This window comes from Pezoporus flaviventris, unplaced genomic scaffold (assembly GCF_033815535.1).
Source record: "Pezoporus flaviventris isolate CSIRO_AGI_PZ_B2104156 unplaced genomic scaffold, CSIRO_AGI_Pfla_v1 ptg000002l, whole genome shotgun sequence".
Lineage (NCBI taxonomy): Eukaryota > Metazoa > Chordata > Aves > Psittaciformes > Psittacidae > Pezoporus > Pezoporus flaviventris.
Window position 1 is genome coordinate 57,964,592 of NW_026892550.1, and position 14,841 is coordinate 57,979,432.

Here is a 14,841-nt window from a genome sequence, read left to right on the forward strand (position 1 = left end):
CCATGACAGCGCTGCTAAAAAGGGTGGTGGGCGCACCACAGTGCGGGTACTCGTGGGGGCAGTGAGCTGCTGCCAGACCCGCTCCCCATAAAGCGACAGAGGACTAAAAGAGCAGCGGGCCGCGGTTGATGTTGGCACGCTGCGAGCCAGATCTTGGTTTTTCACAGAGGGCCGTGTGGTCAGGTCCGGTCCCCCCCGTGAGTTCCCCCCTCCCAGCTGAAAGTGCCGAGGCCCGCATCGTCCTCCTCGTCGCCGGCCGGGCATGACTGGCGCCGGAGGAGGGCGCGGCTGCCCGGATGTCTGTCAAGATGAGTGTGAGGCAGGCCGGGCTCGGGGCGCCGGGCTGCGGGGAGCGAGGGCTGCGGTGCGGTGGCCGCTTGGAGCCGCACGCTGACGGGCGTCCGGAGGAGGGCGACGCGGCACCGCCACATGGACGAGGAGGCGTTGGCAGCCGGGTAGAGCCTGGGTAGCTGGGGAGAGAACTCATGGAGAGAAGACACTTGGGGCGTTAAACTTGGCGACGGCTGCCCAGTCGAGGTAGGGCGTTAAAGAGCTTGTGTCGCTGTTGGTGTGGTAATGATGCCTTCGCTCCTTGCCGGGCAGAGTTTGCTGTTGGTGCGGTGTGTGTGGAGAGGCGTCCTGGCTGGATTCCGTTGATGCGTTTCGCTCACTGAGGCGCCGCTGCCTCAGCTCAGCATAAAGCTGCTTTTAGCTGGAAACCCAGAGTCCTAATTCTCGCTGTCAAACCCCTCCCCAGCAAGTTAACATCACTGGGAAACTGATTTTCTCCTCCCCTGGGGACTTGTCCGTATCTCTTTTGGTGGTTTTCTCTTGTAGCCAGCCCAGCCTAAACAGGTTTCTGTGGTTGCCCGCAGCGCTGTTTGAAGAGGTGGTAAATGGTTTCTGTTCGATTGGGTTGGAGAACTGGCAGTGTAAATGGGAGGTTGCGTCTGCCTGTGTGCAGGTCTGCTGGATAGGTGGGAAATGGTTGTAGAGAAGAGTACGGAAACGAAGGGTCCGATGTCGTTGCTGTCAGGCAGTAGAATTCAAGCGAATGCAGCAGTGGCGGTTAAATCGTTTTCGGGTGACTGTGTTCTGGCTGCTGGGGGGCGGGGGGCATCCTGTCTAAAGTCAACTTCACCCTCGGCATGGGGGAGGCAGCTTTTCTGAAGTCACGGTGTTTGATGACGCAGTGCTGTTTAAGGTACCCGTTAAATGCCTTGTTAGCTTTTAGGATGCTTTAACGAGCATGTCAGAAACGCCAAGGGGAGAAACTCCTCTCGTTGCTCTTTAGCCCCCCCCACCCTGCTCCCCTGTGCTTCAGGCGAGGGATGATTACAAGGAATTAAAACTGGTGGTATATCCTGCGCAGAAGTTTGGCGCTCCGCAGTGTGTTTTCACAGTGGTGCTTTTCGACAGGCTTGAAGCCAAGAGGTGGCTTTACGTTGCAGACTGCAAGATGACAGAGCCCTGAGCTTTGGGGAAGCAGGACGGGAAGGTTGGCTGCTTCGTTAACAGCTGACCTCTTCTCTAGCTCTGACTACCTGCTCTCTCTGCATGTGGGGAGACTGGGAGCACTTCAAGTGGCAAAGGCTTAAGTTTGCGGCATCCTTTCCCTTTCCTTTGTATGATGACTTACTGGCATGATTTACTGGCCTGCTGTATCAGCCCGTTGCTTTAATAGGCTGCGTGCTAAGAGGGGCTACAGCATAAGTGTTAGTGCCACTGGCTGGCTGTGAAGCTTGGCTTGGCTCCAAGGCTAGGGACACGCTTGATGTCTTGGAGGTCACACAGCCGTTTTCTTGGGTGGCAGGAGGGCACATGGGAGCAGGGCCTAGCAGGAAGCTTGCCATCAGACAGCAGTTTTCCATAGCTCACATTGTGTCAGGAAGCCACTTCTGCAGGAATTGGACCTCTTGATTAACTGTTTCAGGAAAGCCAGGCCTCTAGCTTGACCTTCAGTAGGGGATCATCGGTGTGGTCTTTGAGAAAATGTCAGTGGTGGGGAAGGCAAGGCTCTTCCCTTCCAAACTGGGACGCTCGAGAAGTTGAGTGTACTAAGAAGAATATAGGAATTGCATGTATGCAGTAGACTGTGCGGTAGGGTAGAAAGAGGAGGGAAGAGAGAAAAATAATGCATCCACATAGTGTGCCTGTGAGTAGAGTAGAAGCAGGAGAGGAGGCCAATGCCTGCATCCACATACTGTGCTGCTGCTTGACAAATGTCCATTAATAGTCCCAGATTTTGCAGGAGTATTTCACAGAGATGGTGTAGTTTAAAGTATCTGGCTTTCCGTGAAGTTATTCTGCTGCGCATGTGACGCAGCTTTATTGCTGTTTTGATGTGGGGCTGGCGGAATTGAGTGTATGCGTATGCGGTTGAGGAGGAACAGGGGGATTTGACCTGGTGCTTTCCAGATTTCTGAGACCACCACTTTAAATACATTTGCACGATTGCTTTAAATGGAACTGCATGGTTTGGCAGGTAAGCAAGCAGCTTTCTGACTGCCAATTTAAAGTAAAGACTAAGTTTTCAAGCCTCTTTATAAAGCTGGCAAAGTTCAGTCTCTGAAAGTGGCAACACCTTCAAAATAGTAGATTCTTTTTTACCCTCAGGTGAAGAGTTAGACAGAATCACAGAACCGTGAGGGTTGGAAGGGACCTCTGGAGATCATACAGCCCACCCGCCCTGGCAAGGCGGGGCCACCTAGAGCAGATGACACAGGAAGGTGCCCAGGCAGGTTTGGAATGTCTCCAGAGAGGGGGCCACCACTACTCTCCTGGGCAGCTTGTTCCAGTGCTCTGCCACCCTTGATGTAAAGAAGTTCTTCCTCACGTTGGGGTGAAGCTTCTTGACTTTTAGTTTGTGGCCATTGGTCCTCATCCTGCCGTTGAGCACCACTGAAAAGAGTCTGGAACCAGTGTTTGACGATTCAATGGACGGATAGTTTTTCCCTTCCCACCTTTCTTGATGTATGGTATCAAGAGTAGAAAGCCCTGAGAAGGATGCTTGCTGTACCTTGTATGTATTATAGCACCATGCGGTGACATGACGTAACTGATTTGCCAACTGTAAGCATCCTGTTCAAAATGACTTTCATGCTGGACATGCACTGTTGTCTGAGAAGCACAGTAGGTACTCGTTGGTAACAGTGGTGTAAAGCGTTAACCATCCTTTCTTTCTCTCTTTCCTAAAGCTTATGCAATGAGGACAGAAACCTGCTGCATGCTAGAGAGAGAGAGAGACGAATTGGGGAGGCTCAGCAGGAGAAAAACAAGCTCCCTGAGAAGCCTCCCGTCTTTGCAGCACCCTACAAGGTAATGATGGGGGGGGGGGTGTGGGGTGTGGGGGTGTGTGTGTGGTGGAGGGAGAGGAGGAAAGATGGTTGGAGCGTAAGAGCAGAGCTGTGGCTTCTGCATATGGTGTAGCAGAGTTGAGTGTGACACGTGCAGAACCAGCATCTTCCCATCTGCTTAACTTAAGCTCATCAGAGTATGTGTTTAAAGCTCTGAAGATGGTGCAAGCGCAGTAAGGTCTTTGGGCTGGGCAGATTCATTTGGAGGCTACTTCCTGTAGTTTGGGAATTTGAGGGAGAGCACCCAAGAGCAGCTTGGCTGCCTCTCTGTGTGCAGCTGTGATAGAAACAAACGGGTCTGCTGTTAGTGTTCCTGAAGACTGCAGGCACACCTACATGTTTGGCTCAGAAGAACTAAGAGTGAGCAGAGCAGTCCCACTTGCTTTGGAGGGACTGCACTGCAGGATCAAGATGAGCTTGCCTAACTTTGCTTGTGGTGATACACGGTGATGCAATTAAGATCCTGACGCATCTCTCTTACAGAGCTGAGTCTCCTGAAGTTGAGGGTCCGTGCTTTTTCCATTTCTGCCTCTGTTCTTCTGTTGCAGACTCATAAAGGAGATGACTTGTCAAACCAAATTCGGAACGTGCTGGGCAATTATGAGGATGTCATGGGGCTCATCAACTCCAAAACCCAATGGAATTTCTTAGGGCTTCAGGAAGTCCTTCCTCCGGTCTCACCTGAAGCACCTCATTTCCCACACTCCCTTGATGAAAATACCAGCCCTACATCATCACCTTCATTCCACGACACAGCCCACCATCCACCCACTACGGCTGTAAGTGCTCCTCCTGCTCACCGCTCAAGTCCCTGCGAAAAGGCACAATCAAGGCCAAAACCGCATTCAGGTTTGCACGTGCAGAGCGGCAGCTCATCCAACGGTCAGAGCCAAAGTCGCAAACGCAGTTGTGGTGACAAGGAAAGTCACGAAGGTCTTCATCGCAAGGGAAGTGACAGGCGTGCGGCTGGTGAAGGTCGTGCTCATGATCTGGACTACTCCATTTTCTCATTTTCTTCATTTCTGACACCTTTGCCTCCTCCACTGGAACCTCTGTCACCTCTGCGTTCCGACCTGCACGTCAGTTCCAAGTCAGAAAAGAGCAGCAAAAGCCAGGAGCTGACCTACAGTCAAAGAAAATCGTTTCAGGACCTAGTGACAGGATCAGAGGAAGAGGAAAGTCAGGACGGCTCAGACATTGACCTGAGCAGCAACACTCGGCCTTCCTCTCGGACGGTTCCTACAGCTTTGCCATCAAAGCCCAGCGCGATGCAGCAGAAACCAACTGCCTGTGTGAGACGAATGGATGTCCAAGATCAGGCGCGAGAGGAATCGCCAGATCTCAAACCTCTCCTGGAGGAATACCATAGAGAGCCCTTTGAAAAGATCTCAGATCTGAAGGTGAATGCCAGAGCCAGACTATTCAAATCAGAAATCCCTTCTGAGCCCGTAAAGGTGAGTTAGGAGACTCTGTTGCTGGCAGGGTAAGCTCAGCTATGGGAGGACAGGTCACCAAAGGGCAGAGACTACGAGCAGCATTGATGGCTGTGCACACTTTATCACTTTTAGAAGGTGTATTTTAAGAGTGCCTTTTGCCAGTACATCTGGGGGAGATACCTGGATGGTGAAAATGCAGCACTCGCCATGATTCCGTGTCTGTTTTATCAGTGAGGCTGCAGCAGGCCTTATGGTTAGAGCGACTGCTTCTGTTGCTGTGACTTTTTTCTTGCCTGTAAAGATTGTTGAAAAGAAGAAGGGGGGAAATGATACGCTGAGAGGTCAGGGGGTGATGTACCTACAGTCAGTGCATGCAGAGCGTTGGTACTCGGTCTGAGTGCTGGTGAGTAGAAGTCCCATATGTTTGCTGAGTACTGGGACAGCTGACTGTGCAGGGAGTTCTATGGTCACCTGGTAGGATGAAGGTTTTTGGGCTTTTTGGGGTTTTGGGTAGTTGTCTGTGAACACCACAGGGCTCTCCTAAGTGAGTTTGTACGATGTAACTGTAGACCCTCAGGGAAGTATCGATGTAAACAAAAAATATCCTGAAGATTTCTACCAGATGGACTTAGCCCTTGGGAAGCACGAGACCATTCTGTTTCCCGCTCCATGGAATGTTTTTTGAGCAGTTTCTCGAAGGAAATTTAGTGCAGAAGTGGGATTGTAAATCATAAGCAAGACCCTGAAAGCCCTCTAAAATTCTGCATTCAGGGAAAGACTGTAGGCTCTTTCTTGTCCCCCAGCTATGAGCAAAAGGAGCAGAGCTCTTTTGTTTGTTGTTGTCAGCAGAAGGCATCCTGGGCAGCAAGCTCGAGCATATCTTAGTTCTGGTCACTGCACTTGTCCTTTCTCTGCCAAGGACTGAGACCTAAGGCAGCTGGGCAAGGAGAGAGGTGGAGAGAGTTTTAAGATTGTGTTTTGCCTTTGTAGGAGAAAGGGAGAGTGTGGGTGCCTTCTGCCTTTTGTGGAAGAGGGTGTTGATCAGCTGCAAACGGCTGTAGGCAATTTCTTGTGGAAAAGGAGAGGAAACTGGCAAAATGACATTGATGAGAAGTTAACAGGTACCTTAATGCCCAGGTTTGAAAAGAAACAAGTAATAGACACAGACTAAACCCAACCAAACAGTAGCTATGCTGGGTTTGGATCTAAGTGACTAGAATTTTGTTGCAAAATGCCTTTTAGCTTTTAATAGCCTGATTCCTGCTGACCTCCAGCAGTACATAAACCCTCAAGTGGTTAAATGGCTTTAGGAAGTAAAGCTAGAGCTTCTGAGAAACTTGAAACCTTCAGGCAAAGGAGGGCAAACCTGTGATTTTTTTTCTTTTTCTCTGAAGCTCTTTGGACACAAGAAAGAGGTCCATGCATTTAGTTTGAGATTGAGCAAAATAATCCATCTTGGAGTTAGAAAAGCATGTAATATCTTTGAGGACTGTTTTATTTCCTCCAGGCAGCCAGGCAGGAACAGGACAGTGCACCCATTGTTTACTGAGCATTTTGATGTAAAATGCTTCCATTGCCAGGAGCCTTCATTGTCAGCTGAAGAAAGCAAGAGTAGAAGTTGATGGAAACGGTTTGGTTTGTTTTCAAACCTGCAGCAAGGGTGGTGGCAGGCTGGAGCTGCTGTCTTGTCTTGTCTTGTCTTGTCTGTGAGTGGGGCTTCTGGGTTGACCCTGGGACAAAAGCAGGAGAGTGCCTGGAGGTATGGCATTGTTTCAGTGACTCAACTTTAGTTTGCCTTGGAAAGGAGAGGAGTGGACTTGAATGGGTTAAGCGCGCTTGTGAAATCGTCCACAGGGGACTTGGCTGCATGCAACCTGCTGGTTAAACTGGGGCTCACAGAGGACCTGAAATAGCACCCAGATAAATTATTTTAGAAGGCTCCTGTGGACTTTGAGCCTGGTGGCTTTGATTTGTAGTCTGCCATGAAGTCGCGGGTGTCAAAACCAAGCGAGCAGCGTAAACACAAATATGAGAACAAGTAGATTTTGATGTAACTTTGAAGATTTCTGTCTCGCTGGATGAGGCAGAGCCATTCTGTACATTTCTGTGGTGCCTCAGTATTGCTTTAGTGTGCATAAAGCAAAAAGTATAGCATGGTTTTTGTTTTTCATGAAATGTAGAAGTGAAACTTAACGCTGGGAGCAATGGCAACCAGATGGACTTTAGCTTTGCTTTGCTGGAATTACAAGAGACTTGCTCCATTACGGTCAAGAACTAAGCTGGTGAGAGGGGAGATGTAGGATGCGTTGCTTGTTTCTGCTCCTCCTGCACTGCTAAACCCACCCAGCTGGCTACCTGAAGCTAGAAGAAAACTTGAACAAGTGCATCCCCAAACGTACATTTTACAGCTGCTGCAGTGTGAGGTGATTTGTTAGTGCAGCACTGGAACCAAGTTTCTTCTCTTTCCACAAGGACAGTCGGATAGGAAGGTTTTTGAAAGTTGGGTTTCCGTTTCAGTTTTCTTTGAGTTGCATTTTGCCTTTCCTTCTCTCTTCCACCTTTTGTCTTGTTTGTTGTGGCCATTGTGTTTTTGATGAAATGAAGTGAATTTTCTGCGCTAAAAACGGTGCGTCTTGCGGTAATTATTAACCCTCTGTGAAAATTAATCCTAGCCTTAGGCAATCTGCTCAGAAAATTGCCTTCTCTGCTCATGGGTTTGTCGTTCTCTGACTGCAGCTTCCCGAATTTCGTAGAACAGCTCGAGCTGCTGCTACGGGGACTCGGCTGCCAAACAGTATCTGAACGTTATTTTGCAGTAGCAACGAACCCTCAGGCAATTTCCACGTAACAAAATGGCCTTTAAAGTCTGTAGCTATAATTCATGGAGCAGTCATGAAAGACATATTTAGCTCTGTGCAATCTGAGAATTTAAACAAATTATATCAACCAAGATTTTGTGACTAGATAACAAAAGTCCCTTTTTGAGCTTCTGATTTGAATGGTTTTGAGCCAATACAAAAATAGCACCAAGGGAAACCTAAGGGTGTGCAAGTATTCCCATGCTGAAGTCAGGGAAGGGATACTCATCCTTAAAATACAGCTTGTTTCGAAGTCTGTGCACACTTTATCTGGTTTGTTATTGGCTTAGTGCAAAGCCCACAGGCAACAGTGCGAAGACACCTCGGTAAGCTTCAGCTCAAGTTCCATATTTTTCCTTATAAAAAGGCTAATAACTCTTTTTGTGTGAACTTTAAAACAGAAACAAATATAAAAAACAACCCCTACAATTCCTGAACCTGAAAGAAGTCAGAAGAAAATCTTGTGTTAACTACCTGCCTGTACCTCCCGTACTTGATGCGGTTTTGCTGCTTTTGTTTGCTCGACACCAGTGTTGCGGTTTCCCCTGTGTAGCCAGTTCTCCTGTGGCTTGCAGGGGCCTTTTTTACTGCAGCAGCTGCCAGTTTTGTTTGCCCTCTTAAGAAAGGGTAGACGTTCCCCATGCGTCAAACACTTGTGGGAATCGGTGAGCGGATGAAAGAAAGAGATCTGTTGAACAAGTGCACTGTGTCTGCAGCAAGCGATAAACATCCCTTAAAAACATGCTTAAGGACCACCCATGCTGATAGTTTGCTTGCAGGATGGTGCCTGCCTGACTAGAAATTACTTTAATCACAGGTATATTCACACAGTCTTCGTATTTGTTCCAATAAACGCTCTCCTGAATAGGTAACTAGGAACGGTTGCTTCAGCTTTCCCCAAAAGCAGCTTTGTCACCACATCCTCTAAAACCAGGTGGATGGAGTAAGCCATGCTTCAGATTGTTGGACCTGTCTTTGTATCAGAGATGTATTATAATCTCTTTAGTGGTAAATCTTTGGCAGAGCATCTGCTTTGGTGTCTGGTGTTCCTTAAGATAGCCTGCAAAAACCTGTATGGATTTCTGTGTTTACGTGTTTGTTTTCATCAAGTTGATTGTAGCTTCAAGTTTTGGCAGGCTTTTTCAGTACACAGCAGAACATTATTGCATCCCTAATCAAGATGATTAGAGGCTTGGTTAAAATACATACAGTCTCTTTTGTTGGCTGGGTCATTTTGGAAGCGTGCCCTATGTGTGTGCATCTTGCATCTACCTATAGTATTAGAGGGTAGATTCTTAACACAGAAATGCAGGTGGAAAATCACTTTGAAGAGTAAGTTAGTGTGTTATTCCTAGCGTGACTTGTGTGTGAACAGAGAGTGCATTTAATATGCAAGATCTCCTCCCGCTCTGAGCTAGCGAAGCACGTGCAGATGAAGTGAAGACAGGGTGGTAGGTTTTGGTCTGATCTTGCCCCGCCTGTTCTATTCAAACTAAGTCTTCATTCATGCATATGCAGTTTTGTGATCCCCATTGCATTCAAGGGGCAAAAGCCCATGCGGTTGACATGGAAAAATAAATTTGTAACCAAATATTTCTATTAAAATATAGTATTAAATTGGAAGCAGCTGTAAATGGGAAACTTTTTCAGCAGCCTGAAGAGGTGACCTTCTCTGCTGATAATTGATAGCTGCAGTGGCAAAGCTCTCATTAGGAAACAAAGAAAACTGCCAGCACAGTGAAGGGCATGGAACTCAAATTGGCTTTTCTGATCCTGCTCGCTCGGGTTTTCTCAGCACTAATAATTTAGCCTGAAACCAGGCAAAGAGCAGTAGCTGGTATTCTTGAGCCACACACACACACACACACACGTTGCGAGTCCATTTCAATTAGGAGGAGATAGCAGGCAACATAGGAAATGCCTGCGTGCTCTAGCTCTTCTTGACCTACGCTGCTTGCATATCTACAGGCACCAGTTTCACCTGAGGTGAAAGGGACTGAGAAGCGGCACAGGGCTGATTGGTGTCAGAGGGGCAGCTCTACGTGGGCTGTGACGACAGAGGCATACAGATAAGCAGGCAGAAATTACTGAAATGAGAAGGAGCAGAAAGGTCTTTAGGCGAGGCAGGCTGTTTACAAATCAGGGAGCAAGCTTCAGCCCCCTACTTCCACATGCCAGAGCTGTGTGGTCCTTCAGCTCCATTTGGCACACCTTGGCAGAGTGGAATAAAAATGTGTGCTGTAATTTCTAATGGAATACCTTTGATAAAAAGCAGCAGCCTTAAAAGCTCTTCAGCCATTACCCCAAACCAGCGCTGCTTATTCCTTGTAGTATCTGTGGCAAAACCTTCTTTTCAAAAAGATGCCCACTTTCTGAGTTTCCCAGCTTTGGCGAGCGTTGACTGCATTGTGCAGAGAGGAGAAAGCTGGGCTTTTGCCACTATTCTGTCAATGCTTCTCGTGCTTTGCCCTTCCGCCTCCAGCTATCACACCGAGACCAAGGAGCAGGCTACTGGTGCCTCCTGCTGTGAGGCTGTAACTGAGTCTGCCACAAAAGACGGCAGCGCCGGGCAGGCTGATGCCGTCCCTGTCTTGAGTTACTGCCTGGCTGGGGCACTGCACTGCTTCTGGTTGATGGCTGGGTGTCTGGCCCACACATCATGGCCAGTGGACATCTCCTTTGTGTACCAGGTGGTTCCTCAAGCAATTTAGTTTGCTTTGGGGTGATTCTTATTATCCCGAGTTCCTTGTTCATCTCTCTCTAGTGTGTCCAAGAGATCTCTGTAAGCCTCAGGGCATGTGCTTATGGAAGTGTGTGGGTTTTTTGGAATTGCCGGTGAAAAGAGGACTTGGAGGTATTTCGGAGAGTTTTGTCACACAGTTGCTGTGCAGCTTGAACAGAATGCCTGTGCATTTCTTAAATTGTTTTCTACATGAAAATCTCCCTTCTTTTGCGGGTGTGTGCACCTGTACATTTGTGCAAGCCTGTTGTAGTGAAGGCAGGCTAGTTCCTCCCCGTGTTGCTCTAACCCGGCGGTGCATTCAAGGTTTTATCCTGAACTGCACAAGTTAGTCATACTGCTTTTCAACTTTTCTAATCACAGTTGGTGTTCCCTTGTGTCCAGGAGCTGGCATTTAAGAGTCCGGTGGGTTATTCTTCCACTTACAGCCACCTTTACTTTGCCTGCTCCCAGTTTAGGGCTTTATACTGGCTTCTTATTCTGCTGAGTGCACGTGGGTGCACAGAAGGACACCAGTTAGGAAGCAGGGGGAATCCTGTCAGCTGGACAAGCACCACTGTTTAATGAACTCTCTTTCACTTTGGTTCTTTCTCATCTTTATTGGAATATATCTTCTACTAAAGACTTGAAAACAACAGGCTTTGTAGAATAAAGTGCCCTTCTGATGGGGCTTTTTAGTCTTTTCTTATTAAGGGACTCCCGTGGCCTTAGTAGAACTGTTGGTAAGCAAACGTTTGATGAGTGCCTCTGTTTATCTCAGTCAGCTGGTAAAGGAACAAAGAAACTCATGCTGCTTCCTTCTTTTTATTTGCTTGTAGCAAACCTTCCGCTGGGATGCCCAAGCCGTTAAGGAAATTTTGAAGGTAGGTGCTCTTAAATAATAGATCGACGTGTTTGTGTTTTGTATACATTGAAGTAGTGGTGGGGGGAGGAGGAGGAATATCACCGCGTGCATGGCACTGCTGCTGGACTGGGCTTCTCTGTCCCTGTAATTATGGTACATTTGCGCCAATCTGAGCCAGCTCTTAATGCAAAACTGCCTCTGCAACCTGTGTCAGAGATGGCTTTGTGGGCAGCGCACAGGCTGCCAGTACTCAGCTGGGTCTGAGTACATGGGACCCTTTCACCGAGCACAGAGTGCAAATAAGATAGGTGTTCCAGGAGAGGCAGTGAGGGTGGCAGGCCATATGAATTCCTTTATTTCTGGGAGGGAGTATTACACTCTTCAGGATTTAAACTTAATAGGGAGACAAGAAAAGTCTGTCTTGTGTGATTTCAACAGAGTGGTTCTGAATTTCTGAGCCCCAGCTTCCCCAAAGGCTTTTTTCTAGATTGACCCCCATTAAGGTGTTTTAGCGTATGTTCAAGACAAAGATCGTTGTCTGTGCTAGGCTGTTCACGTGTTTGTTGCAGTGCAAGCCAAAGCTTTAGCCCAGTCCTCTGTGTCCAGCTGTGGTGCCAGAAGAGGCAGGTTGGAGGTTGATCCCTATCTCCTGGCTGCGGTCTGTGTGCTGTGCTCTTAGCCGGACCATGGCTTAGCCCAACTAGCTGGTCCCTGGGTGAGAGTTAGGGCAGGGCAACAGGGCAGAAAGGCTCCTAAAGACATAGCCCATCAGGCAGTCGCTCTCTTTGGTTTGAAACCACGTCTTGGAGCTCTGCAGCAAAGGCATCTTGGCCAGTCAGAGCAAAAGGCAGTGTTTCAGGTAGAATAGCATGAGGAATGGCTGGCAGTCAGAGCTCCCTAGCTGACCCCCTTGAGTTTTGAAAAGCCTTTCAGGGGGGTGTTGTTGCTGTAATAGGAACATAATAGGAAGTTCCTGAACTTTGAAAAAGTCCAGAGCTACTGGTAGACAGGTTTTATGTCCTTTTCCCTTTATTAACTGTGATAGCCTAATCCTGCAAACATAGGAAGTATTTAACTCTCTACAAGGTTCACTGAGGTTGCTGCTAATTGGGCAATGCAAGTATGCTTGGAGAAAAAGAGCAAGTGCTCATGACGGTCTGGCTCGCTGAGCTCAAAGAGGGCTTCTTGCTGTGGTATTGCCTCTTGGGTTTACGATGGGCTCAGCTTTTTATTGTACATGAATATAAATGTCTTTGAGGTACAACTTCAGTTGCCTGTATCAGCAAAAATACTGTAACCCACTTCTGTCATTTGCTTTCCAGGAAATGACCCAGTCATGGCCACCTCTTCTGACAGATATTCCTACTCCTCCTACTGCAGAGCCTTCCAAATTTCCATTACCAACAAAGGTAAACACCCTCTTTTTGCCAAGGCTTTTGATAAATTAGAAGAGAGCTTTCCAACTCTTGCACGTACTTTCATCTGATGAGCTTTCCAACTCTTGCACCTCCTTTCATAGGTAAAGGCTTTTAGGAGAAATTATCTTTAGAAGTCACAATGGATTTTGAATTGTGTGATGGTTACTTGCAATGCATCACTTCTGTCCGTGCTAAGCTACATCAGGCAAGCTTAGACTATTGGAGACTTCGGAGTTATTCCTTGTCACGTTGCTCAAAGTATCGATTAGAGTAACAAACACAAGGAAATCGGATCACTGATACGCTGCTATTGAGAGATGATGTATTTGATTCTCAACTTGCACCTTGTGCTTGCTTTCTAGGAGTCGCAGCCTGTTGGATGTGTAGCACAGAACCAGAGTAAGTAGAAATCCAAAGGAAAGCACACTGTTCTATGTGTATTGAGAGACGGTTTTGAGTGTCATACATTGAGAACATCAAATGTTTACCTTGATTAAGGGACGTGGTTTCCTGTGCTTTGTTAAACATTGATGAGTTTAGAAAATGCTGAAGAGACTGTATGCATTCCTTACCTAGAAATTAAGGCAGCAGTTCAGCAGAGAACAAACAGTATTTCATTAGGAAGCCCCATTTGGAGTGATAAATAATCTCAGTGGCAATCAGTTACGTCCTGGAAGAAAGTGACTTTCTAACCTGATGCTCAGAGACCATAGGGTAAAATACGCTACCGGTGAGGCAGATAAACCCCGCTGATTCTCTTTTGATTTACAGGACAGTACGATGGACCTTCGGATACGTTGCCTCGTTCTCAGACAACAGTATCGTAAGTAACCAGACTCAGTTGCCATCTCTTGGTTGAGATTGTAGAGTCTTGCACTCATGCTCTCTCAGGTCTGTAAAACTCAACCCTTTTCGTGCTGTTCTGACATTCTGCAGAGGAGCCTCCCCTGGCTGGTAGTGTGGGATAGTGTCTTCCTGAGTAGTTAGCTGCTGCTTTAATCCATTCTTTCTTTTGCTGCTCCTTCTTCCACCCCAGCTTGCTCCTCCTGAAGGACTTCTGGGACTTTTCTTTGCGCTGTTAAACATATTCGTTTCAACTGCTGCAGGCTCTGCCTTCCTCCACAGACAATCTTTTTCAGCTCTTCTCAGCTGCCTGTAAAAATCCCTTTTGAGCTTGAGTCAGTTTTCCAGGCAGCAGAGAGAGAAGAGACTTTTACTGTAGACAAGAATCTGAAAATACGCCTTTCTTAGCGCAGAGGTCCAGAATTGTAACTTCGGCATGGTACGTACCTCTGTCCTTCGCCAACATCCCCTCTCTGCTCAGCCTCCGTGCGGGCTCTTCAGAGCCAGTGTACCCACAGTCAGCAAAGACAGCTGAAGTGGGAGGAAGAGGGTGGCTTAGGCTAATGTCCAAAATGGAGTCAAGAAGGATTTCCCCAGGGACTTCCTCTGCACCTGTCCCTTGAACCGATGCATCCCTTCCTCTTTGTTTTTCTGTTTTCACTCGCACAACAGGGCTTGCTTTCTTTGCTGTTTAAATCACACGTGACTGAAAATCCAGCTGCCTGGAGTAGCTTGCCTTACCAAGTGTAGCTGGCTGAAAACAAACAGCGCTTGTGCTGCTTAATTTGAAGCAGCCCTGAAATCCCAGGGTGCTCGTGTGCCCAAATTAAGCATTCGGCTTTACAGAGCGTGCAAGGGTTTCCCAGACAGCTTTCATTCTTGAATACAGCCTGAAGTTAGCACCTGGCAGTGCTGGAATGGAAGAGCCCTTCTTTTAAAAGGGGAAACGTCTCACTCATTTGTGATAATGCATCTTTAGCCCAGCTGGCGGGGAAGGACCAGCCTTTGCTTTCAAGCGATGCTGATTTTAGTGCTCCTTCTCTCACTAACAGAGCTTTTCTATAGCTTTGGAGGGAGATTGATGGTGTGTATCTAAGCTGGAAAAGAACAGGTCCTGCAAATGAAAACCTGGCGTCTGTTAAGGCATGAGCTAATTAAGGCAGCCACAGGGCAATGGCACGGGCCAAATGCAAAGAGAGCGCGGTAGGCCTTTGGGTGTAATCAAAGTCTGTGTGCGCCGAGAACCTCTTGTGCATCAGGGTAAGGTACTCGGGGACTGTGGGGTTGGTGCCTTTTCAACAGGCATCTTCTGTGTGGCAAGGGTTGGCTCTGTACTGGTAGACACA

At 47.7% G+C, this 14,841-nt stretch overlaps 1 protein-coding gene across 1 annotated transcript in view; it reads left to right on the top strand.

The window, feature by feature from the left end:
* The first annotated feature begins 3,049 nt into the window (after positions 1 to 3,049).
* Positions 3,050 to 14,841, top strand: part of LOC133264974 (AF4/FMR2 family member 1-like) — a 29,272-nt gene continuing 17,480 nt past the window's right edge. The window contains exons 1-7 of the mRNA XM_061445171.1: positions 3,050 to 3,054; positions 3,198 to 3,318; positions 3,905 to 4,810; positions 11,209 to 11,253; positions 12,557 to 12,643; positions 13,015 to 13,051; positions 13,424 to 13,475. Coding sequence (XP_061301155.1) covers positions 3,050 to 3,054; positions 3,198 to 3,318; positions 3,905 to 4,810; positions 11,209 to 11,253; positions 12,557 to 12,643; positions 13,015 to 13,051; positions 13,424 to 13,475 — 1,253 coding nt within the window. The remainder of the gene's footprint in view (positions 3,055 to 3,197; positions 3,319 to 3,904; positions 4,811 to 11,208; positions 11,254 to 12,556; positions 12,644 to 13,014; positions 13,052 to 13,423; positions 13,476 to 14,841) is intronic.